The following is a 24,192-nucleotide window of genomic DNA, read 5'->3' on the forward strand; positions in this document are numbered from 1 at the left end:
AAGGTATTGTGAGTTTAGCATATTGCATTTGCTGAGGTCCTTTGTGTTTTTTAGGCTAAACATATGCTAATGCTTAATACTTTTAGCATGTTGCTACACATTTGATAACAAGTGCTGTGTAGTGGGTGGCTCATACTTGCTAAGGTGTTTTGAGTGTTTTTAGCACCTTGCTATACATTTGCTAAGGTGTTTTAGCACATTGCTAGCCTATTTTTGCTGTTAAGTGTTTTTAGCAGGTTGCAATTCTTATTTAACACTCTGCAAATTTTGCAAATTTGCTAAGGTGTTAAAGGGTTGCTAAGGTCATCAGTTTTTTTTTTTTTTTTACATTTTGCTGTACATTTGAACGTCATATGCTGGGTGGGTATGTTTTGAAGCTGGGATGCTGCAAAGGGACTATATACCTAAAACTGCTAAACAACACTTGTTGTTCTAAAAAATGTTAACTATGCTCTAAAAAATTTATAGCATCGTGTTTAGCATGTTGCTGTTCATTTGCTATGGTGCTCTGGGGGGTTTTAGGGCATTTACATTTGCTAAATTACGTGGGGCGAAGATTCATTATTGCAGATTTGAGTGAAATTTAGCTTAATGTGAACACACGTTTAGTAACAGACTTGTTTTTCCAATTGGTGAGCTTGGTCTTTGTATGGCAGTGATCATTCATTCCGCTAACTATGAATGAATGACTGTTTCCTTGGTGATACTGAATGGACTCATAGCATGGAGCTATTTTTAGACTGCTGTGTCCCAACGGCTGAAAGACTCACGGATGACCGTTCATGTGTTACTGAGCCTTAAAGTCCCTTTAGGTATGACACAGCACTATGGCATATGCTTGAGCAAATTGCCTGTGGTTTTTTAATTCACACCCATGTTTTGCCAAGAAAATATGAAAACAGTTGCTATAAAGAAAGTGATCTTAAAGGGAGAGTTCACTTAAATATGAAAATTCTGTCATCATGTTACTAACATTTATGAGTGTGTTTCTTCTGTTAAGCACAAAAGATGTTTACAAAAGATGTTTGAATAAAGTTGGTAACTAAACAGTTGACCGTAGCCATTGACTTCCATAGTGTGGAGAAAAACAAATAGTATGGGAGTCAATGGCTACCGTCAACTGTTTGGTTACCAACAAGCTTCAAAATATATTACTTTGTTTTCAACACAAGAAATAAACTCATACAGGTTTAAACCTGGAAATATTAAGAAATTTAGGATTCTGCCAAATTAAAAACATGGAAAAACAAATGGGAAAGAAGACAACAGACACCAATAGTTTCAACATGAACTGATGTGATTTTACTGCATTTTATTTAACTGTCATATCTGTTATTACACTGTATATCTTCAGGGAGAGAAAAACGCTCTTCCAGTGAGTTACCAGCTTCAGATAAATGTTCTACGACGCGATCGTTTTGAAAAGATAGCAAGTCTCTATTGACCACAGCCTCTCTTTTCTCCAGAATGCAGTCCTTAAAAGCACTCAGTTGATGTATCGAGTCAATACAACACACAACATAGGTGTAGATGTGCTGGAAAAAACTGAAGGGAGAAGAAAACAATCATCAAACAGGACTGAAGAGGCGTACCTGTAGATCACTATTCAGGACCTCTTGTGTTTCCGTCAAGAAGAAATTCTATTTCAAGAACGTTGAAGAAGGCAAGAGGGTTGTTTGTTCATCTGGATACTACGGGTCAGCTCTGTGATCCTGTGCTGTTGACCTCTAGCATCAGTTTTATCCATTGGTTTGCACTCATAGTATATGTTTTCCTTTTCCTCTGCGTATGATATTCTACATGTCATATACATCCATATAGATAGATGAATGCTTTATGTCAGCATACAAGGTAAGCTGGGTGACTATATATGAAGACAACAACTACGACTTCACAGCACTGGCATGGGTTAATCTTTAAATACTCAAGCATTATTATTCATAGATTAAACAGAAAAGGAAAATAATAATAACCCCCCAAATAAGATACACAACTTTTTTTCCCCAATCATTTTTTTTCTTTGTTTTGTATTGTTTTGTATACTAATAGCATGACATAAGCCTGTTTAAATCCATATCACTTGGAGGCAAGGTGAAAATATTATTCAAACATCTATCAAATGGGGAAATTTCCCTTAATTTTCAAACATTACCATGCATTACTTTTTTTTAAGTTCACTTGCTTGCTCTTTTCAGTTGACTCTAGAGTAAATAAATGTTGTGTTAAGATAGTGTTGTCTTCACATAGACTCAAAGAATGCATTTTTTGTCAATTCATATCATGGGACACATCCACTATATTGCATGTTGACACTTGTAGAAGGATGCAGCGGCGGTCGTGGGGGCTTTTTGGGCGACGGGGCGTAAGGGTGGGTTCAGCTCCTAGACGACGGCCTTTGAATCCTTGCTGTCCTGAGCAGTGGTGCCTGAGTTAGTCGGTTTGCTGTCCATCCGCTCGGCTAGACGTTTCGCTTGTCTGCAAGACAAACAGGTACAACTGAAGATTAATTATGATCACTGCAATGAAAAAAATTAATTAACAATAATATAATATCATATATATATATATATATATATATATATATATATATATATATATATATATATATATATATATACATATTTTCTGAGAAAAATGGTGACGGGTTCAATACTCATTTTATCTGCTGTGTGTATATATATATACTTAGAATTACATATAAACATATATATAAATAATAATACATATTATAATATAATACAAACATAAAAGTAAATAATACAAAATAATATAAATTTTAAATATAAATGTATAGAATTATACATAAAACCTGTAATAAAAATACAAATAATAAAAAAATAAGAATGATAAAATAACAGACATAAAAATAATTCAAGAAACAGGTTGTGTGGTTCTCTCAATAACTATAAAGTTATGTTATAAATTAATATTTAATAATAACCTCTACTGTTCAGAATTTTTTTTTAAAGATTTTTTTAAAAATTGATCAAAAGTGATAGTAAAAAACTTTTAATCACAATTAATTTAAGGCATTGTTACTTATGATAAAAATAAAATGCTTCTTGAACACAAAATCTGCATGATAGAATGATTTCTGAAGAATCGTGATTCAGTGAAGACTGAAAATGTAGCTTTGCATCACAGAAATAAATAACATTTTAAAATATATTAAAATAGAAAACATTTATTTTGAATTGTTATGACATTTCACAATATTACTGTTTTACCAAATACACTTTTAAACAGTGATGCATAGATAAATTATATAAAGTAATGCAGTGATGTACAGATAAATGGTTCTTAATGATTTTGACTGAAGTATTTGCTTCCCATCAGCCCCTTTCACTGGTTGTAGAACAGGGTAGATTCTCCTCTTTGTTCTGTTCTAGCTCATGACCGCACTGAGAAGCCGAAGCCACTGTAAATAAACATTTCTTTAACCTTTTCCTACGGCACACCTACTATGAAAATAATCTTGAACGGGTTGGTGAGATTTCCCTTCTGGTGTGTCTATCATTTCCATTCTCATATTTCATTCTCCAGCGCTCTGTTCATCACGGATATGACAGAGATTCATTTTTCCCACAGCAAGCCCTCTGATTACAGGAGGATAAAGATCATGCAAAGACACGGAGTGGAGTGGCGAGAGGGTTTCCACTGCAGGAAAATCCAGATTGTGTGCGTGTGTTTCTGTGAAAGTGATAAGCTCAGTCAGTGTGTGTGTGTGTGTGTGTGTGTGGGTAATCCTTAGTCATTAAGTGGAGTGAGCTGACAGGTTTCAGATGTTGACATTTAAAGGACAAATCTTGTCTGTCTCTGCAGCTAAGAATCAGAAAGGAGCTCCACCTGTCACTGATATTTATTATATGCGTGTGTGTGTGTGTGTGTGTGTGTGTGTGTGTGTGTGTAGACAGAGAGCGAGCGAGCAGTGTGTACTAACTAAAGACCACATAAAATGGCTTGTTGATTACATTTATTCATTTAGCTGATGTTTTTATCCAAAAGTGATTCATCTTAAGGATGCAATAGCACAAGAAGTAGCAATACAAATAGAATGAGTAGTTATTTTTCTGACAAGTAGTTCTCTTTTCTGTGTTGACATGTTTTCAACTGAAAGAGGAAGTTTGGAGAAATCTTGAATGGCTCATATTTTCCAACAGGCTCATATTTTCCAATATTTTCATTCTAAATAGCATCTGATTGGCCAAAAATATTGATACACCCAGGGTCTAAAAATAAAATTTTTGCATTCCCTGGCATGAGTTTTATTTTGTATGTGCATTATTTTATTAAAAAACAGGCAGAAGAAATTGGCGAAACGTGTCTAATTTTAATTAATATGACTACTATTTAGATATATTTATTATTATTATCATTATTAAATCAAATTATAACAAATAAACCAATTAATAAATATCACTTTAATACTATTTAACTAAAGTAGTTCATAATATTAATATTTTAAATATATTATTATACTATACTAATATTTATGGTTATTATTTTCTTTGCTTTCAAATGTTACGTTTTTATTTTTTTAAAAACAGAAAAACTGCAAGGAAACCTCTCTTTTAAAATGCTTCTCTTTTATTGACTGCAGATTTATAAAGCCTTCTCATTACAAACTTGGGACGATGCTTGTGTCTCAGATTCAAACGCATGTTAGAAGCAACTCAAACTCACATTGCTTGCAGATATGGAGTTCGTGCAGAACGAAATTTACTGTGAACTGCTCAGAGACACTGAAAACAGTGTTATCATGAGAAAAGATCACATTTTACATCAGATTACATTTTGTATAATTTACTACGAGTATTTGCATTATGATAAATGCGTTAAACGATATTGTCTTACCAGGTTATTATTGCATTGTTTGAATTAATTTAAAAATGAAAAGTTACCATAAAATACTTTTAAAGGGTTAGTTTACTCAAGAAAAAAATACAATTCTGTCATTAATTCCTCACCCTCATGTCAATCCAAACCCGTAAGACCTTTGTTCATCTACAGAACACAAATTAAGATATTTTTGATGAAATCCGAGAGTTTTCTGACCCTGCATAGAGAGCAACATAACTACCACCCAGTAAAGGCCCAGAAAGGTAGTAAGGACATCATTAAAATAGTCCATTTGATGTAATGTGAGCCTCAACCTTAATTTTATAAAGCTACAACTTTTGTGTGTATATAAAGAATAATTTTTGTGCATTGTGGTACTCTTGGTAATGGCAGAAGAAGGTAAAAAGATGTTTTTTGCGCACAAAATGCATTCTCGTAGCTTCGTAAAATTACGGTTGAACCACTGTCGTCACATGGACTATTTTAATGATGTCCTTACTACCTTTCTGGGCCTTTAAAGTTTTAGTTGTGTTGCTGTCTATGCAGGGTCAGAAAACTCTCGGATTTCATCAGAAATAACTTAATTTGTGTTTTCCGAAGATTAAGGAAGATCTTATTTTCAGGTTTGGAACAACAATTAATAACAGAGTTTTCATTTTTGGGTGAACTATCCCTTTAAAGGCTTTTATTATTTTGCATATTCAGGTAAAACGCAACCATCATACATGTCTTTATAAGTTCCCCTCCACCTTTTAAGAGTTTTATTTTGTTGAGCTGCAGTGCAAAAAAAAAAAAAACAGTGTACCCAGTTACATAAAATGATGACTGTAAAACTGCTGCATAAGGTATTCCCTTATTAAAATCAATTATGACTGTCAAAATGCAAAATGAATATTCATGAGCAAAGCTGATTCATTTTATTTTGTGCTCCCCACCCGATTACACAACCTGAGCTCAATCAATCAATCATTAAACCAGCGCTGTGTACTCGTACTGTGGCAGTTGTTTTTAAATAAACTGTTATTCAGTTATGTAATGAACTGATATTTCATCATATATTTTAGATCAACATTCAAAACATTGAATTAATTCTGGTTTATGCAAGAATCGGGCCAATAGATTGGCTTAAATTAAGCTAACTCTGCTTGGAACAACACATGGGAAGCATTTCAAGGCCGCTAACATGATGATCTGTAAATATTTAAATGGAAAAAAGCATAAATCATGTCCTTTTCATTAAATCATCTTGAGAATCTCCTAACAGTTTATATAAAAGGCAATGGCTACCCAGATTGCCTCTGAGTGCTTTTGTCATGTAGATTCAACATCACTGAAACATAATGGATTTCCTCTGGTCTGGAGTTATTTACATATGTGATCTTTTTTAAAATGGAGGTGTTGTGATATACTTATGGCTCCGTTTGTACGTACATGTCACATGATCCATTTTCTACCTTGATTGGTCCATCCACAGGGTCCAGTCCTTGTTCTGACAGCTGTTTCAAGGCACTAAGAGCAGCCTGTGTGAGGTAAGGAAACAGATGGCTTTGAGTGAGACAACATAACCCACATCAGCTGCTTTTTAAATAACACTTCCTATCAGAAACCCGAGACTGACAGGACGCTTTCTGCTCCCTCTGTTTTGTTTGGCTCCTTCCAGCTCTGTGTTTATCTAACGTTTATCTAATGTTAATGGGTCAATGTTTTCAGGCTTGCATTTCCTCTGGCCAATGAGTGGGTTTACGCTGCCAGTCAACCAGGTTATGGGCCGATATGCAAAAAAAAAGCAATAAATCAAGTGAGAGGACACAGTGTACTGAAATAATAACTCAGGTGTAACTGATATGCTGTTTTGCTCTGGAAAGTCATCGAGTCCACAGGCAGAACAGCCAAGGAGAGACTTCGACTAAACCACAGAGTTAACAAACTCGTAAACTAACATCAAAGGAATTGCAATTGAAACTTATGGGAAGTATAATAATAACCTATATATATACCTATATAAAAATATATACCCACACACACACACACACACACACACACACAGACAGTCAGACAGGCAGATAATGATAAAAAAATGTTTTTATTTTTTTATTGACCATGGCTGGGTAACTTTTGTTAACTTTTTTTATTGATCAATATGTCAATATGTCAATATTTATTTTTATAAGGTTATACATGGCTCTACTGATGGTTTTGACACAACTGAACCTGCCAAATTGATCTAAGACAAATGTCTAGAATTATTGTAGTGTGATTTATATACTATTTATATACTTTTAGGATATGTATAATATTTTTAATTAGCTTATATTTTCATTTACTTTGTTTTAGCAAATGTTTTGTTCTTTTGTAATTTTTACTAATCTATTTTTTTATACTTTTATACTTTTAATACTATTTAGCTTTTATTTATATTTATTTGATCTTTTATTAATTTTAGTGCTTTTTGCATTTTAAAAAAAGCAAGTTATTCCTCTAATATTTATATTTTATTTTAGCTTTATTTAAAATAATGAAAACGTTAATTTTTTTTTTTTTTTTTGGTTAATAATAACAATGAAAATGTCTAATAAGCTAAAAGAGTACAGTGAATATAAGACAGAATAATTAGGCAATATTAATAATGTAATTTTTAATGATTTGTCCCAATGGTTAGACTAAACAAAATTTGAATTACAGTTTAGTGTAATTTACTTCTGTCATTTCCATTCAACATCCTGTATGGGATGGCCAAGTAAATACAAATTCCAATGATGAATGGTAAATGAAGCCTTAAATTATTATTTTTTGCATGCAGTTAACAGTTTTGCCTGACCCCGTTAAGTGCACACAGACTTTAAATGTATCATTTCTAAAAGGAAGTGTATCCTGCAGGACTGTACAGTATGTGAGTTGGCAGTCAGATGTTACAGGCAGATGCTGCTCTCCTCGACCGGACGTCAGGAAGTCTTATAGTACATTTCTGTCACAATCCCTGAAGCAAATAAAATGACTACGACTGAGAGTAAAAGAAAACAAGAATAGTGAGAGTGTTGTGTTGTGTTGTGACCCTCACAGGGACAGAAGCGGGTTGAGAACTGGCAGATCCACCTGGTTGTCGGGGCTGATGCTCTCTCCAGCATCCTGCCAATGAGCACCAGATGTGCTGCAAGGGACACAACAACCATGACATATTTCTCACAGCTGACAGCCTATTCCCTCTGAACCCAAACCCCCCAGCACCCCAGCCCACTCACGAGAGGCGTGGACAGCACACTCTCACACACACACACACACAGATGTGTGTGCATTCCTCTCCCTGATTAATCAGTATTTGGCCGGATCATATGTAACGCCAGCTAATTGTCTCAGACACCCTGTTGTGTCCATCTCAAGAGAAAACAGACTTTGATAAGTGTTTGCATCAAATGTCATGTGATCTTAGATCTTAGATGCACATCAGGTATGGCTGGACCAGAATATTCCATTATTCGAATATTCGTTCAGTGGGTTGGTATTAGATTTTTTAATTTTGAGATTCGAATATTCTTTTTTTTTTTTTTTTTTACATCTGAGATCCCTCACAAAACAGTTCTCATTTGTGCTTGAATATAGCCGAACTGTTCTAAGAACTGTCAGGTATTTCCACGCGAGGCTGGTATGGTGCAGCATGTTTACAAACCGTTCTCAGCCCCATATTCTTGGCACGGTGCCGTGCTGTTAGAGCACGTTTCGTTTTCACTGAGTTTCCTGGCTACTAGTTTCTCCATAACTGGTTAAATAAGCGAAAGTGCGTTATTTTATCAAACATCCAAGTAAACAGCTACGCTACTTTCAATATAAAATAAAAAAAATGTCTGAGACAGTTTGGTCTGTGGAGGGAACATTTGCACTTAATGATATTATTCCCATCATCACCTTCTGTTTATTTTATTTTTCACGTCAAGAATTGTTTCCTTTTTTCTATTATTGAATGAAGTGAATATCAGATGAAAAAGGAATCCCAAAACCAGAAATACCTGATCATCGTCCATATCGCTGTTTATATTACACTAGCATTACCAAAACAACTGACGTATTTGTATTGCATTCCAAATAACTTCGTTATCAGCACCAGAGAGTCCATGCTGACTCACCCGGATCGGCACAGAATGAAACGGTTAAGCAAAGAGAACCGTTCAGCCCGACAGTGAAAAAGCTGATGAATTGTCCATGAGTGAGCTTCATGAACGTCATGATTCAGTTCATCTTAAAGAGAAGACAAATGGCAAAGGCCTCAGCTGTGTGAGCACTTTTAATTGAGTTTTAAGATTATTTTAAACTGCACATCAAGATAGAAAACTAACTTAGAGTTCTGTAAGCAGTGTGCCTACTGTATATTGTTGTATATTGTATATTGCAAACAGACAGAAAGACAGACACACAGAGATTCCTGCCTTTTTAAGGAGAAGAATATGTTCAGCCCCTCTCTCCAAAGATTTGAATATTCTGTGTTGATTACTACCAAAGCTTGATATGATATTCGGATTCGCATTTGTGTGAAATATACAATGAAATATTTTTACAGCTTAAAATAACTCTATAAATGACTAAAGCCCCATTCACACCAAGGACAATAACTGTAAAGATAACGATAAAGATACAGTTCGAAAAATTATTTTCAATATTAAAGAATAGCATAGTCCATAGTACAACTATAACAATAAAGGCACGGAAAACGTTATCGTTGGAATCACTCCCAGAACAACTTTTTCTCCAGTTGTTGAATGATACAAACACAGACAGCCAATCAGAATCCATCCTGCTATAACGAGCTCAAGAATTTAAAGTGGCAGATGCATGTGCACTTAGGCCGGTGACACACTGGATGCATGTTGTATGCGTTTCAGCGACGTGGCGTGTCCGTTTTTAATTCAGCTCCCATGTTAACAGGTTATAGCTTGCAGACTGCCTGCGTGAGACGCGCGTCTCAGGTGCGGCTAGAGCGACACGGAAAACGCGTGCATGCTAGAAATAGAACCAACGCCTATTTTTCACGCGACACGCGTGTTGGAAAGCGTTTCCAGGCAAAATAGAATAGGAAAATATGTTTATATGTAATTTTGTACACAAATACATAGTAATTAATGACATTTTGATGTTTGAAAGTCTATAGGTTGACATAAATTCAGATATAAATGTAATTAAAAAATAAATAATAATAATTATCGATTTTTTTTGGCACCTTCCAAACAAGTCTATTTTGCCGTCAATACTGTTGATGGTGTCCTTTATCAGTAGGCTTTATATTTATGCTTAACATGAAGTATATATATTCTGTCTGTCGGCGGCCTCCCTCTATGTCACCTAAAGCAGCAGCAGCGCGCTAGCACCGTGTCAGGCACGATTCTGGTGTGTGAAGACACAAAAAACGCGACGCAGCCGCCACGCAACTGACACGCAGCAGAAACGCATGCTCATGCCACGCTGAGCATCATTACTCCAGTAATATAAATATTTTGTAATGAGAGGGATGTCCCTTTTAGTAAATTCATTGTTGATGTGTAAAAGTATTAATTTCTTTAAAAAACAAACCTTTGAACAATAGTGTTGTATAAATCTTAATTTATTTTATCTTGTTTTTTATGTTTTGCTTGAAATGTCTGATTTTCTGCAGTGATGTCCATACATTTTCAGTGTCTTAATTGGCTCATTGCTAACAGTCGGAAAGCCTCACAGTCAATAAACAGGACAGGCCTGAAACAAATCCAATCACCTTAGAGAACCCTGACAAAAACCCAGACTCTGACTTAACATCTTAAAGAATGGTCCATCATGTGCTTATGTGAAAATGGAGTTGAGCTGGCCAAAGCAAAGGAAATGAGTGCAGAACACGACAACGAGCCACGTTAGTGAGTTTATGCCATCACATCTGCAGGGATGACAGTCATATTACTGAGAACGGTTAAAAGTGAAGTCATTTTATCACGACCCTTTTTGAGGATTTTACGTGTGGAATGTCTTATCAAGTCGGGAAATCTTCGGAAAACGAACTCTTATCTATAATGGAACATACTGTACGGCTGTAGTCTGTTGTGTGTAAATTTCCAGAGGTGTTAGGAGTGGTAATAAATCAGAGTTAAATTCAATTTGTTTTTTGTGATTGATGACGAGCGTGTAAAATGCTCAATAAGGAGGACATTATTCAGCCGGGAAATTGTTCAATATTCTAGACGATAATTTAAAGGCATTCTGAGTTTTCCTAGTAAATGCACAGTTCTCAGGACTGTAATGAAAGAGCAAGCACCAAAATGACTTCCTGAATGCCAAATAAATCATCAGTAGGCCAACTTAATCCTCAATATGCGTTTAATTTACTCCAGGGAACATATGCACGGCATGGAAACAAATGGAAGGGGAATGAAAACAACACCATCCCAAGATGTAAATTCAAAGTGCCTAATAAATCAAAACCAAAGCATGTCCCTAAATTGAATCAAAAACGTTCTTCGCGACTAAATTCTCTCTGACATTTAAAAAGCCTCACATTCTAAGCCATCTAACACATTCTCTGGTAAAAATGAGGCTTGAGATGTAAACGTAAGCTTGGACTTTTGATGGATTCAGATGCAGATGCCTCTACGGTACAAAGCGTATAACTCATCCTCTCTTGTGGCCAATAAATTGCAATCAAAAGGGTAATTACCGGTGTTGTTGTGTGTGTGTGTGCCATTACAGTCTCTGAGTAAATAAGCAGCATCTGCTTTTACGCTGCCAGACAAAGACCATGAATCACGCCGGGGGAGACAGGCGTGTGATAAAGGCCTGGCCGCCCATCATCAAAACAGAGGGCTCAAAGATAAATATCTGACTATCTATTGTAACAACAGTCAATTACATCATTATTTTTCTAATGAGATAGGCCGAGTCACTGACCGGCTGAAATATGTTTAGTCTAGCCCCCCAACCTGGAAGTGGTCAATCTCTGTCGTTGAGAACCTCAGATCAGAAGTAGTGCTGTCCCGGGACCCCAGGTGACACCCCCACATCACTCCCCCTCGCTTTAGATAACACGCCACCACTCAGCCAAGCTCGATCGATAAATCTCGACATGCAGTACTTTACAAGATGCATTCATCAGCTCCCCGTTGGATTCAAACGAATGGAAAAAACGCGGAATGTGGAACGTGTCAAAGCTAAATATATCAGAGCGGACTAAAAGGCGGTGGAGGAAGACGAACGGAGGACTTTGTCAAAGGACAGTGAGGACTCATTTTTCTAAGTTGCTTTAATGGTTTCACTGATTGCATTTTCATTTCCTTCACTGCCTTGGCTAAACAGTGGCGCTTTCCCCAAGAGATAGGCTCCATGCCTCTGAGGCCAATTTGTGGACAGAGAGGGGAGTGATGGATCGAAAGGGCCAAGCACCTCTATCGACCTGGCTCTCACAGGGGGGGCATCCAACAAGGATAACATGGAAGGCTTCAAGCTGAAGGAGAGAGAGTCTGACAGCCTATCACTCATGGACATGGAGTGTAGAAGCAAGCATTAACTACATTCAGTCGGTCCCTGGGGGGTGGGATTCACTAAGATTGAATTGCGTCAACTTATGCTGTTGTTTATTTGCATGCACAATGTTGTTCTAACAACCAGTTCGCTGAATGATTCTTCTTGAAATAGGATTTCATATTGTAGACTATAGGATTCAGTATTGTTGGCAATATTGTTCCTCATTTGTGTGACCGCTAAATGGCTAAACATAATGTACATTAGAAAAAAATATTTACTGACATAAGAAATACATAAATTTAAATATAGGTATATTTGACTTCTAGACAAAATCTGTTTAAAAAAATATTTGCATTTTGTATATCAGATTTTATAGCTCATAACATTTAGGAGAATATTGAGCTCAAACTAAAGAAATAAAAAAATATATATATTTATAGACTACAACTGCAATAACTGCAAAATATGAAATTTGAGGTAGTTTTTGAAATGTTTATGGTTAAAGAAACGTAAATGCATATAAACATCAGTTGTCACTCTATATCTACTAATAAAGTGTCTTAGTAAAATGCTAGTTAAATGCTTAGTATTATGATCAAAGCTCTGTAGTTTTCTGGACAAAACATATCATGCAATCCAATATCATGAGAAATTATATTGAATTGAGAAATGTAAAAATAAACAGTCCTCAAAAGTCTGATGCATCACATCTGATACTCACATTTTAACACAATTAACACAAGTAAAACTTAAGTTGCTCTAGTCTAGTAAGTATAAAAAATAATTTTCAAAGGACTTTTTTTTAATTATTCTAAAAGGCCTTTTACTTACCAAAACAAGTGTAAACCAATCAAAGGGTAGACGGAATGTAGTAGATTAATATATATATTGCATATATCAATGTATGGCTTTATAGTGTTAAGTGTGATTTTGGTGTGACTCTATAATACACTCAATTTGCATAGAAAGAAACAGTGTTTGGCACAAAACATTTCTTGATTTAAAAATTTGAGGTGCAGCACTATGAGTAAACATCTTGTTAAATTGGACTGCAGCAGGCTCGGTACGGTGGTGCTGTGGCTGTAATAATGGCAATTCATTTCAGATATGACAGATTATCCAGCGTGTTATGGTTCGGGCTCTGTTTCTATTTCAGCGTGTTTTACAGACATATCTGTTGATTTCTTGTATGCAACAGTCAATCAGAGGCATTGAATAATCCACTAACTGCTCAAATCGGCAGAGTTTTTGCATAATGCAAATAATATTTTTATAACAAAGTGTAGTAGATGCAAGGTAAATAAGAGATTCATTGTGCAGTGTAGAAAATGTCATTGATTATGACCAGTGTTGGATAAATTACTCAAAAAAAGTAATCCCCTAAAAAATTACTTTCAAATTGCAATTTGATTACAAAACTGATTAATGCATTTAAAACAGTAATCAGATTACTAAATACTTTACTTTCAAGTTTAATTTACTTTTCAAGTTATCAAACCTAAAAAATACACTACAAAGAGAAACTATCGTTATTTTATTGATTTCATATTTACTGAAAAAATATATAAGTACACTTACATGTATGCATTTAGCAAACACTTTTATTTTTGTTTTGTAAAATAAAGAAAACACTTTCCATTTTTGGAAGAAGTCACGCTGTAAGAAATAAACCTTGAATTGTTATGCAGACGCGGCTTAATGGAGCAGATGATCTCATGCTAATGAGTCATTTAGTTTTACTTATAAACTTGTACACATTCACATTCCCATATACACATTCCCAAACTATAATGCTGAGTGCTAAAATACTGAGTGCAACATTTTTAAATATGATTCATACAAACTGAAATATGACTTGTTCGTAAATGTTGTAGGACTCATCTGCATTTCAGCCCACATTCTCCAGTGATTTATTATGAGGCATACTGATGAGAAAAAGATGATTTTTACTTCAAAAATTTTAACACTGCATTTGTAACATAAGTAATGTAATTTTATTGACATACGTAACTGTAATCAAATTACATACATTTTAAATATAACTAATCACTTTACAGCGTTAACAGGAAAAAGTAATTAGATTACAAAAGTAATTAGATTACAGATAACTCTAACGCATTTTTGCCCATTTCTGAATATAAGGTTGTAAGCAATAATGGACTGCACTAAAACCTTTATATAGCCTATATATTAAGGTTAAAGCACCCTGACTAATTTAAGAAGCACCCACAGTGATTTGATTCCGGAGCCAGGCATGGACTGCATATGGTTTGTAATCAATAAATATTGCATGATAGTGGTACAACTCACTGGTGAATTAGTGAAAGAGGCTTTTTTTATTGATAGTGTGGGATTCAAGCTTGCATTTCCCACATGAGCACCATGGCTCAATCTCTCTGTTCCAACCACTAAGCCACAGTGTTCTTGAATGTGACAACATTCAGTTCAAGGGGGAACATTTGTGAGATGGGCGTAGCCTTGTACGTTATTAGACCTGATCAAGTCATGTTTTTACTGGGGGGAGATGAAGCCCAGGCTTAAGCTCTCATCTGGTTGACCAGTGGGTTTTTCCCAGCTTCCCACTGTAGCTCAACCATGGTCCACTCCAAGAGCATCAGTCCTGGCCCCCTGCTGGCCTTTGATCGCCATTTCATCATTTGTTTTCTCTGCTACCTCATCTCTATGAGACATGCCACTGAAGACACAGCCCATTTAGTCCTCCATTAACCACTGACGACGAGGAACCGCTCACTGCGTCTTTGGCAGAACTATAAACAGGCCTATGATCTGAAATGCAATCAAACACTCTGCAGGTGTACACAGACACAATCTCCTTCGCTCTGCTTCAGCCTCCATACCGGTGGGCTTTTCCCGACTGTCCAACAGATGGGTTTCTGAGCCACTCAAAGCTCGTGTGAGTGAATGGAAACACAAATCCTGCTCTCTCTTTTATTTATTACACAACTTTACAGGCTGTTGACATCAAAAGAGTCCGAGCTGCTTTCTCGTCAGAATGCTAATGCCACAGGATCAGAGCTAAAATGGAAGAATGAAAATTTATGGATGACTCACAGCAGTGAGGTTGTGACATTTCTCATCCTAGACTAAACAATTATTACAGTCGCTAAGGAGGGGAGACGGAGGGAAAACTCTTTATTGCGGTTTAAAGGGATACTTCAATGAAATATGACAATTCTGTCATCATTTAAGGCCTGTTTACACTAAGAATTATTACTATAAAGATAACTATAATGATAACTATGCATTCATATGAATGTAGGATAATGCTCACACTGTAGTTATGCTCAAGCTCTTTAAAGTCGGATGGAATGAGTTGGCGGTCCATGTTTTTATCACTCATTAGCAAAATAAAAGTTCTGAAAGTGATTCAAACAATATAATGTAATAGTTTTTTTTATAGTTATTGTTCTTGGTGGAATGGGCCTTTAATCTCAAAACACTTGTGTCACTCAAATCTCTATGACATTTCAAATCTCAATTCAATTCAAGTTTATTATAGCGCTTTTTACAATACATATCGTTACAAAGCAACTTTACAGAAAATTATGTTTCTACAATATTTAGTAATAGCTTATAAGTGATGATTGTCAGTTTGTGCACGTATGACAGGGTTTTTCTGAATAAATAGATCGTCTTAAATCTACATGACTTTTCTTTTGTGGAAAACGAGGGATAAATGTTAAGAATGTGCTGGTCGATCTTTTCCATATTACAATGAATAGTGATTGAACCCTCGCCCTCATGTCGTTCCAAACCTTTAAGACCTTCGTTCATCTTCAGAACACAAATAAAGTTATTTTTGATGAACTCCGAGAGCTTTCTGACCCTGCATAGACAGCAATGCAGATGACACGTTCAAGGCTGAGAAACAGTAAGAACAACATTAAAATAATCCATGTGGCATTAGTGGTTCAACTGTGACGCAAAAAAAAAAAAAAGTACTCAACTTCTTTGTCACGACGCATGCGCGTTTTGCCATTGAACATCAATGTGACATGCCTTGTTTGCAAGGACAGGAATGTACATGCATGTGTCGTGAATGCATGTTGCAGACTGACACGGAAGAGAAGAAATTGTTGAAAGAAGTCATTATTTTAGTTTTCTTTGTGCGCGAAAGGCATTCTCGTAGATTAAAGGCAGGTGGACTATTCTGATGAGGCTTTTCGGGTTTGTACCGACATGGGGGTAAGTGATTAATGACAAAATTTTCATTTTGAGGCGGAGTAGCTCTTCAATAACATTACGGTTGAACAATGTCACATGGACTATTTTAATGATGTCCTTACTACTTTTCTGGGCCTTGAACGTGTCAGTTGCATTGCTGTCTATATCTTAATCTGTGTTCTGAAGATGAACAAAGGTTTTACGGGTTTGGAACGACATGACAACATTTTCATTTTTGGGTGAACGATCCCTTTAAGCTGTGTGAGAAGCAGCATAAATGAATCATTCTTCAGAGTCAAATGAGTTGTTCGATCCAGTTCACTAAACAAGACTGGATGATTTGTTACTCGCAAGTAGGCAACTGGATCATCTTATGGGCCACTTTGTGTTCCTTTTTAAGCTTTACAAATGCATTTTCCTGTCCTAGTCTGAAATAACGTGAGGGTGAGTAAATGATGACAGAATGATCATTTTAAGGTGAACAATCCTCTTAAAATGTGCAGTCGCTTTATGAGAGATCTGCTGTACATGTAGGTTATTGTACAGTGGGGAAAAAAAGGGGCATATAAATCCATTCTGCCAGCGGCCCTCCGGAGCGCAACAGTAACGTGAGAGGCCAATGGAAAGAGAATCCCACAGAAAGCCCACCGTTCTTCAGACATCAAAGCTCTAGAGACAACTCACAGTAACATTCCTGCCTCTCATTTGGAAACGTGCCGTCTTGCGCCCAAAGCGCCCAGAGAGGAGAGGCTCCCTTTCCTACACCACCTATATTTCACATCCATAAAGTCTGGAACAGGCCAGATATCAGACGGGGAGCAGATGAGCACCCTTCCAAATGAGCCACTCTGGAAGCAGGACATTCCAGAGCCCTCGGCTCAATGGGCTGTGAAATCACACATAAAGAAGAAACCAATAGGAGGGAGATGTGGAATTTCAGCCGCTTATCAAATCCAGCTTCCAGACTGTTCCCGACACTTCTGTAGGAGCATCAGAAAGATGAGTACACAAGACAAGGACAAAGAGACCCTCTCTCATATAAAGCAATAATGGTGAAAATGGGGAATGATAAACACTCTGCACATTCACACGTAATTTATTGCCGCTCATCAACACATTCTAAACTCACGTCTGCTGGGCTCCTAGCTAACTGTAAAAATGTCAGCCGTGCTCTGCTCAGAGTGGATGCATTACATTTTTTCAATGCTTGGAGAGAGATAAAACCTGCTCACTGTTATGCAAGCAACATTAAAATAAAAAGCCCCCGTGCCCCCTTAGCGTTTCACACTGTCTTCCACATGAACACATGCTCTTGACACCAATTGTTGATCTAATCAGACAGGTGAGAAAAGAACAAAAGGGGTTGGTGTGAAGAACCATTAAGAACAGTGTTATTGTTAATGCAAACTATATATAGTATATATATATATAACTAAAAATATCAGGACAATTTAATTTAAATACAGCTTTAAAACTCCAAAACGAACTCAACTAAACTAAAATATTTATTTTAGTAACATTAGATTGTGCTGAGAAGTACAAGGCTGTCATTTTTTTTACTAAAATACTGAAAAATGTGGAACTCAACCAAACTGAACTGAAAATATATATATATTTTTTAATTAAATTTAAAAATAAAATAAAAACCAATTTATATATATATATATATATATATATATATATATATATATATATATATATATATATATATATATATATTTATATAAATTGGTTTTTATTTTATTTTTAAATATATTTATATATATATTTTATTATTAATATATATATTTTTTTACAACACCACATTGAAAGTGAATATTAAACAATGCAAAAGTGGATATTACATGTCGAACAAAGTTAAAAAATAATTGATTTTTTTTTATTTATAACTTTTTCATCCTACAATATCCAATTTTGCTTTGTTTAATATCTACTTGCTCATACAAATGAATGCAGTATTGTGGATTGGTACTTTAACTAAAATGATCATCAATAAAATAAATAATCATCTGGGCTGATCATCTGAAAAAAACTTATACATAAAGTACCTGAAGTGACATTTATATTAAACACTAAAGTGGGCCAGCAAGGAAGTGGTCCAAGCTACTCCAAGTTAAAAGTGCATATGTTCTTTTGTAGCATGTGTAAACATCTCTAAATGTTGTTTTTGTAGTGATAAAATCAATCTAAATGATATTTCACAACATACAGCTACAAATTTCACAATGTTAAACTGAACAGTTTCCAGATTGGAGATTATAATGAATTTACTCTTGGGAAATACTAAAATATGCTTTTAAACACCTGCCTGTCACTGGATGTAGCAAACTGTGTTTAAAACAAGACTGAGACATCTGCATTCACACAGGCCCGGAGTACCGTAATCAAAATTCCAGATTCTGCCTTCTCATGGAACGTGTCCAGAATGCAAGGTCAATAATTGCCTGAACCTCCCTGGAGAGGAGGACTCTACTGACATAGGAAGCCATAAATTAGGACCCAAAACGCAGCACCACGTCATGCGTCATTAGGGCCGGAGAGGGCTGCTTTATCAGTTCGTGGATGGCACCTCCCATGTCAAAACACAAACCACATGGGAGAGGTGCAGGGTACCGCATACCTCAGCTTCTGATGAGATTTAGACCCCTATAAAATACATACATTCATACTATTAATCAAAAAGCACGCTTGATTTAACCCGCTCCACCATAGTTCAGAGATTAACAAATTTAAATGTTAAAGTAACAAAACAAATAAAATAAAATAAATAGTGCAACAGTGTAAGTACAATGGCTTGTATATGATAAATCAGCGGTCCCCAACCCCCAACCCCCGGGCCGTGGACCGGTACCGGTCCGTGCGTCATTTGGTACCGGGCCGCACAAGAAGAAAGAATAAATAACTTACATTAAAGCTGCAGTCAATAACTTTTGCCACTCGTGTCTGGCGGAAGAAGATTGTTGCCGGAGCTACTTCTCTCTGTTTACATCTATGGCGAGTCACGCAGGTACAGTGCTACTCTGCAGCGTTGCCAACCCCAACCAGACTAAAATAGTCCGAATATAAACACTTATTATAAGGGTACCGCAGTGATTCAGGAAAAGACAAAAACACGGTCTGGGAAAATAGATTCATGATGTACTCGCTCATTATATACATTTTTTACATTTTCGACACAAAACAACACTGGCACAACCCTTGCACTGATTGGACCAGAAGAGCCGGGAGCGGTGGATTTTTGCAGTATCTTATATTTTTAAGACATGTTTAAACGTCACGGAGTCAGTGAGCGAGAGGATGTTATTCATGTTATGTTGTTGGCGTGATGTTATGAGGACGCTGCTAATAAAGTTGCATAAGAGTACACAGTGGATTCATGTTTATTACTATATTTACAATATACCACAGTTTCTATGCCAGTCGTATCATTTTATTTTGATGTATTTATCTGTCACACCTTAAAGCCCGGTCCGTGAAAATATTGTCTGACATTAAACCGGTCCTTGGCGATAAAAAGGTTGAGGACCGCTGTGATAAATTATGTAGAGATTAATATTAAAAATATCGGCACCCTTGGTAAATATGATCAAAAAATGCTGTGAAAATTAAACTGCATTGTTAATCCTTTTGATCTTTTATAAAATAAAAAAAAAAACTAATCACAAAAATCTAATCTTTCATTGGATAATAAGAATTTTAAATGGGGGGGAAATATAATTATGAAATAAATGCTTTTCTTTAATACACATTCACCACAATTAACGGCACCCTTTTATTCAATACTTTTTGAAACCTCCATTTGCCAGTTTAACAGCTCTAAATTTTCTCCTATAATGCCTGATGAGGTTGGAGAACACCTGACAAGAGATCAGAGACCATTCCTTCATCCAGAATCACTCCAGACCCTTTAGATTCCCAGCTCCATGTTGGTGCTGCTTCTATTCACTTCACTCCTCTCATTTTCTATAAGGTTCAGGTCAGAGGACTGGAATGGCCATAGCAGAAGCTTGGATTTGTGCTCAGTGACACATTTCTGGTTTGTTTTTGACGTTTGTGTTTGGATTATTGTACTGTTGTAAGATCTAAACATGGCTTTTATTAGTTTCTAACAGAGTCAGTCACCTACTGATTTTTTATCTGTTGGTATTTGATAGAATCCATGATGCCATGTATCTAAACAAGATGTCCAGGACCTCCAGCAGAAATATAGGCTCATGAGATCAAAAATACAGCAGTATATTTCATTGTACACATGGGGTACTTTTTATCTCTGTGTTCACCAAACCCATCTTAAGAGTTTGCTGCTAAAAAGCTCATTTTTTTAGTTTCATCTCAGCATAGAAGCCAGTCCCATTTAAAGTGCCAGTCATGAATGATAACAAAATATGCTTTAGTTTGTTTTTGGATGAGCTAGGATAATTTTTCTTGAAACCCTCCCAAACAACATATGGTGATGTAGGTGCTGTTTGACAATATTTTTTAAGGTTTTCTGAACTCAAACTCTCCTTCTCACCACACATTAGGACGATATAGACACACGTCCTCTTCCAGGCAGATTCGTAACATTTTATGTTGATTGGAAATTCTTAATTATTGCCCTGATGGTGGAAATGGGAATATTCACTGCTCTAGCTCTTTTCCTAAAGCCACTTCACTAATTTGTGAAGCTCAATTATCTTTTCTTGCACATCAGAAATATATTCTTTGGTTTTTCTCAATTTGATGGATGATTAAGGGAATTTGGGCTTTGTTTTCCCTCCTCTTCATATATCCGTGAAACAGGAAGCCATGGCTGGTGATAATTTCATGTTCAGAATCACGCTGGAGTGCTCAAAATTGTGAATATGAATGGGAATATACTTCAGACATATTTTACTCATAAGAATTTCTAGGGGTGCCAATAATTGTGTCCAACGTGTATTTGAGAAAAAATGTCATAATGATATTTTCCCCCATTTAAAATTCTTATTATCCAATGAAAGGATACATTTTTGTGAATTTTTTTTTATAAAAGATCAAAAGGATTAACAATGCAGATTAATTTTCACAGCCTTCTTTGATCATATTTACCAAGGGTGCCAATATTTTTGGCCATGACTGTATATATACAATACTGTTTAAAAGTTTGAGGGTCAGTACAGATTTCAAATAAAACCAATACTTTTTATCCAGCAAGAACACATTAACATTTGTAAAGTCATAAACTAAATCATATTTGAAATAAATACCATTCTTTTGAATTCTCTATTCATCAAAGAAGCCTGGAAAAAATACGAAATAATAATAATAACATTAGTAAATATAATAAAAATTAGTCTTTTTCTGTATTTATGATATAATAAAAATGCAGCATTGGTGAGGATAAGGAAATCTTTTTAAAATAGTTTAAGAAATCTAACTGACCACAAATTTATGAACGGTAGTAAATGTTCATCAAATTTGAATTTCAATACAATAAAGTTGTGACCGTATCTCACTTCACAACTTTTTCTGTCACAATATGTCGGGATAAGTATAGTCTTGAGAAGACTTAAGCAGTAAACTCTGATGTTTAAATGATGATTCACAGTGGAAATGCTGAGGTTTAACATGGGATCATGAAACTACTCTTCCTCTGACATCACACAGTTCAACTTTCTATGACAGAGGGATGCCACCATGGAAAAAGAATTTCCATCTTTGTCCCTCATATTATGATCACACATATTATAATCTGGTCCGCACGGGTTGCCTAAAGCATAATGGAAAACTGTGGGCGGATACGAGGACCCAGCCTATCAGACAACTGCATATGGTGGGTTCCCTCCACACTCCTTTCTTTTCTTTCCCATCTATAGATTCCATCATAACAAATATCCAGACCGGGAAAAAGAGCATAGCAAATGCAAATGGAGGTTTGCTTATCAGCAGGCAGCTGTCATGTCACTGCATACCTAGTGGAAAAGACCTTTATATCATAAGCTTAACAGTGAGGAAACCGTGGTTTGGTGGGGGAGTGTAATCACTTCCTGTCATTTGCATAAATAATAAACTGACCACTGAGATTGCCCCCATCTTCACTTTAGGCCATTCATTGTTTTCTTGAAGTCTTAAAAGTGTGATATAATACCTCCAAAACCAAGTGTCTCTGATGTCCCCAGAGTATGAAATTTTATCTCAAAATACCTCACAGATAATTCTTCATAACTTCTTGATATTGCCACTTTTAGGGCATGAGCCAAAGCACTCTGTTTATGTGTATGTCCCCTTTAAATGAAAATGAGCTGGTGCTCCTGTCTCCCTTCCAGTGTTGCCAAGTTTGCAGTTTCCCGGCAGAATTAGGCTACTTTAACACTGTTGCCACAGGATGATTTTCATATCTATGGGAAGGTTTTGTTGTGAATAACTGGCAACCCTGCTCACTTCTCAAAGGAGTGCAGAGCTTCAAGAGCTCATGCTCATGGTCATACTGGTGTTACGGTGACCATGTTACTGACCTCACACATTGCTTCCAAACGCAATTTGTAACTACCACTTTCCTATTCATAATCATTCTGGTAGCACGTGAAGACAGCTTTAGCCTTACAGAGAGCTAAGAATCTCTTTTGGAAAACAAAATATGATGCGTGATGCTTACTTTGTCTGTAGTCTGGACGTTTGCGCACAAAGTGTTGGTATTGATCCCTTTTTTAGAAGCAATCTTTGCTGCAAACTCCAGTGCTGAACTGACCTTGTGAGGCAGTCCAGTGTAAAATGTTAGCACAAAGTATAGGACTTTTCTGTTTTTTTCCACCATATCCTCAGCGGTCTATGGAGACTCCTATGTTCGTTGGTGCATCCCAACTAGTTTTGTTTTTGGCGGCCTGATTTAATTTTAGTTTTAGTCTAGTCTTTGTATGAAGATGACTTTGACGAGTGGGGCAGGGCCGAGAGACGTGGGAACAGGAGCGAGGCCGGTGGAGTGATTGGAAATGAGCGACACCTGCTCGACCCACCGGTTTCAAGTCTCACGGAGGAGATGGAGGGATAGAAAACCGGAGCGGCAACAGTGACAGACGAGAGAGGACCAGGCCTGGGTTTTAGTTTTGTTTGGTTTTTATTTGTGCGCGTCAGTCGTCCGTGAGGGGCTGACGCACTGTTTTGTCTTTATTTTGTCATTATTAAATCTTATTTGATTGTCCGCCAGTTCCCGCCTCCTTCTTCCCAATGATTATGAAGTTTGTACATTGCTACAATGTCATTTTAGTTTTTATTCATTTTAGTCATGTTCATACTCTTTTTTTTTTTTTTCTTTCTTTTTTTTTTTGTCTTGTCAAGTTTCAGTCAACTAAAAGTCTGAGCATTTTAGTCTCATTTTAGTCAAAATTATCTATGACTATTTTCATCTAGTTTAAGTCGACAAAATTATTATTTTAGTCTCTTTTTAGTAATTAATTATATTTAACCCAGTCAATATAGTATAAGTACCTAGTAGTGTAGACCAGTTAAATGTACAATTTGTAAGATATTAGCAGTAAAATATCCAAAAACCACTAGGCTAATGATATATATTTTGTCCAGCTGATTACTAACAATATCTCTAATGTTTTCAACTACTTGTAAAATTATGAGAAAATTCCCATTCTAAACAGTGACACGGGGCAGTGCAGTCACCTGTTAATGACATTAGTTACCCTTTGTGACCGCCTTTACTGACGTAGAAACCACATGACAACAGTG

The 24,192-nt window shown here is 36.1% G+C and overlaps 1 protein-coding gene across 1 annotated transcript in view; it reads right to left on the reverse strand.

The window, feature by feature from the left end:
• Positions 1 to 1,279: 1,279 nt before the first annotated feature.
• Positions 1,280 to 24,192, reverse strand: part of LOC128013660 (double-stranded RNA-binding protein Staufen homolog 2) — a 117,457-nt gene continuing 94,544 nt past the window's right edge. Inside the window, exons 14-15 of the mRNA XM_052596787.1 lie at positions 6,271 to 6,359; positions 1,280 to 2,475 (exon numbers count right to left, since the gene is read on the reverse strand). Coding sequence (XP_052452747.1) covers positions 2,382 to 2,475; positions 6,271 to 6,359 — 183 coding nt within the window. The 3' untranslated portion in view covers positions 1,280 to 2,381. The remainder of the gene's footprint in view (positions 2,476 to 6,270; positions 6,360 to 24,192) is intronic.

The sequence above is a fragment of the Carassius gibelio genome, chromosome B24 (assembly GCF_023724105.1).
Source record: "Carassius gibelio isolate Cgi1373 ecotype wild population from Czech Republic chromosome B24, carGib1.2-hapl.c, whole genome shotgun sequence".
Taxonomy (NCBI): Eukaryota; Metazoa; Chordata; class Actinopteri; order Cypriniformes; family Cyprinidae; genus Carassius; species Carassius gibelio.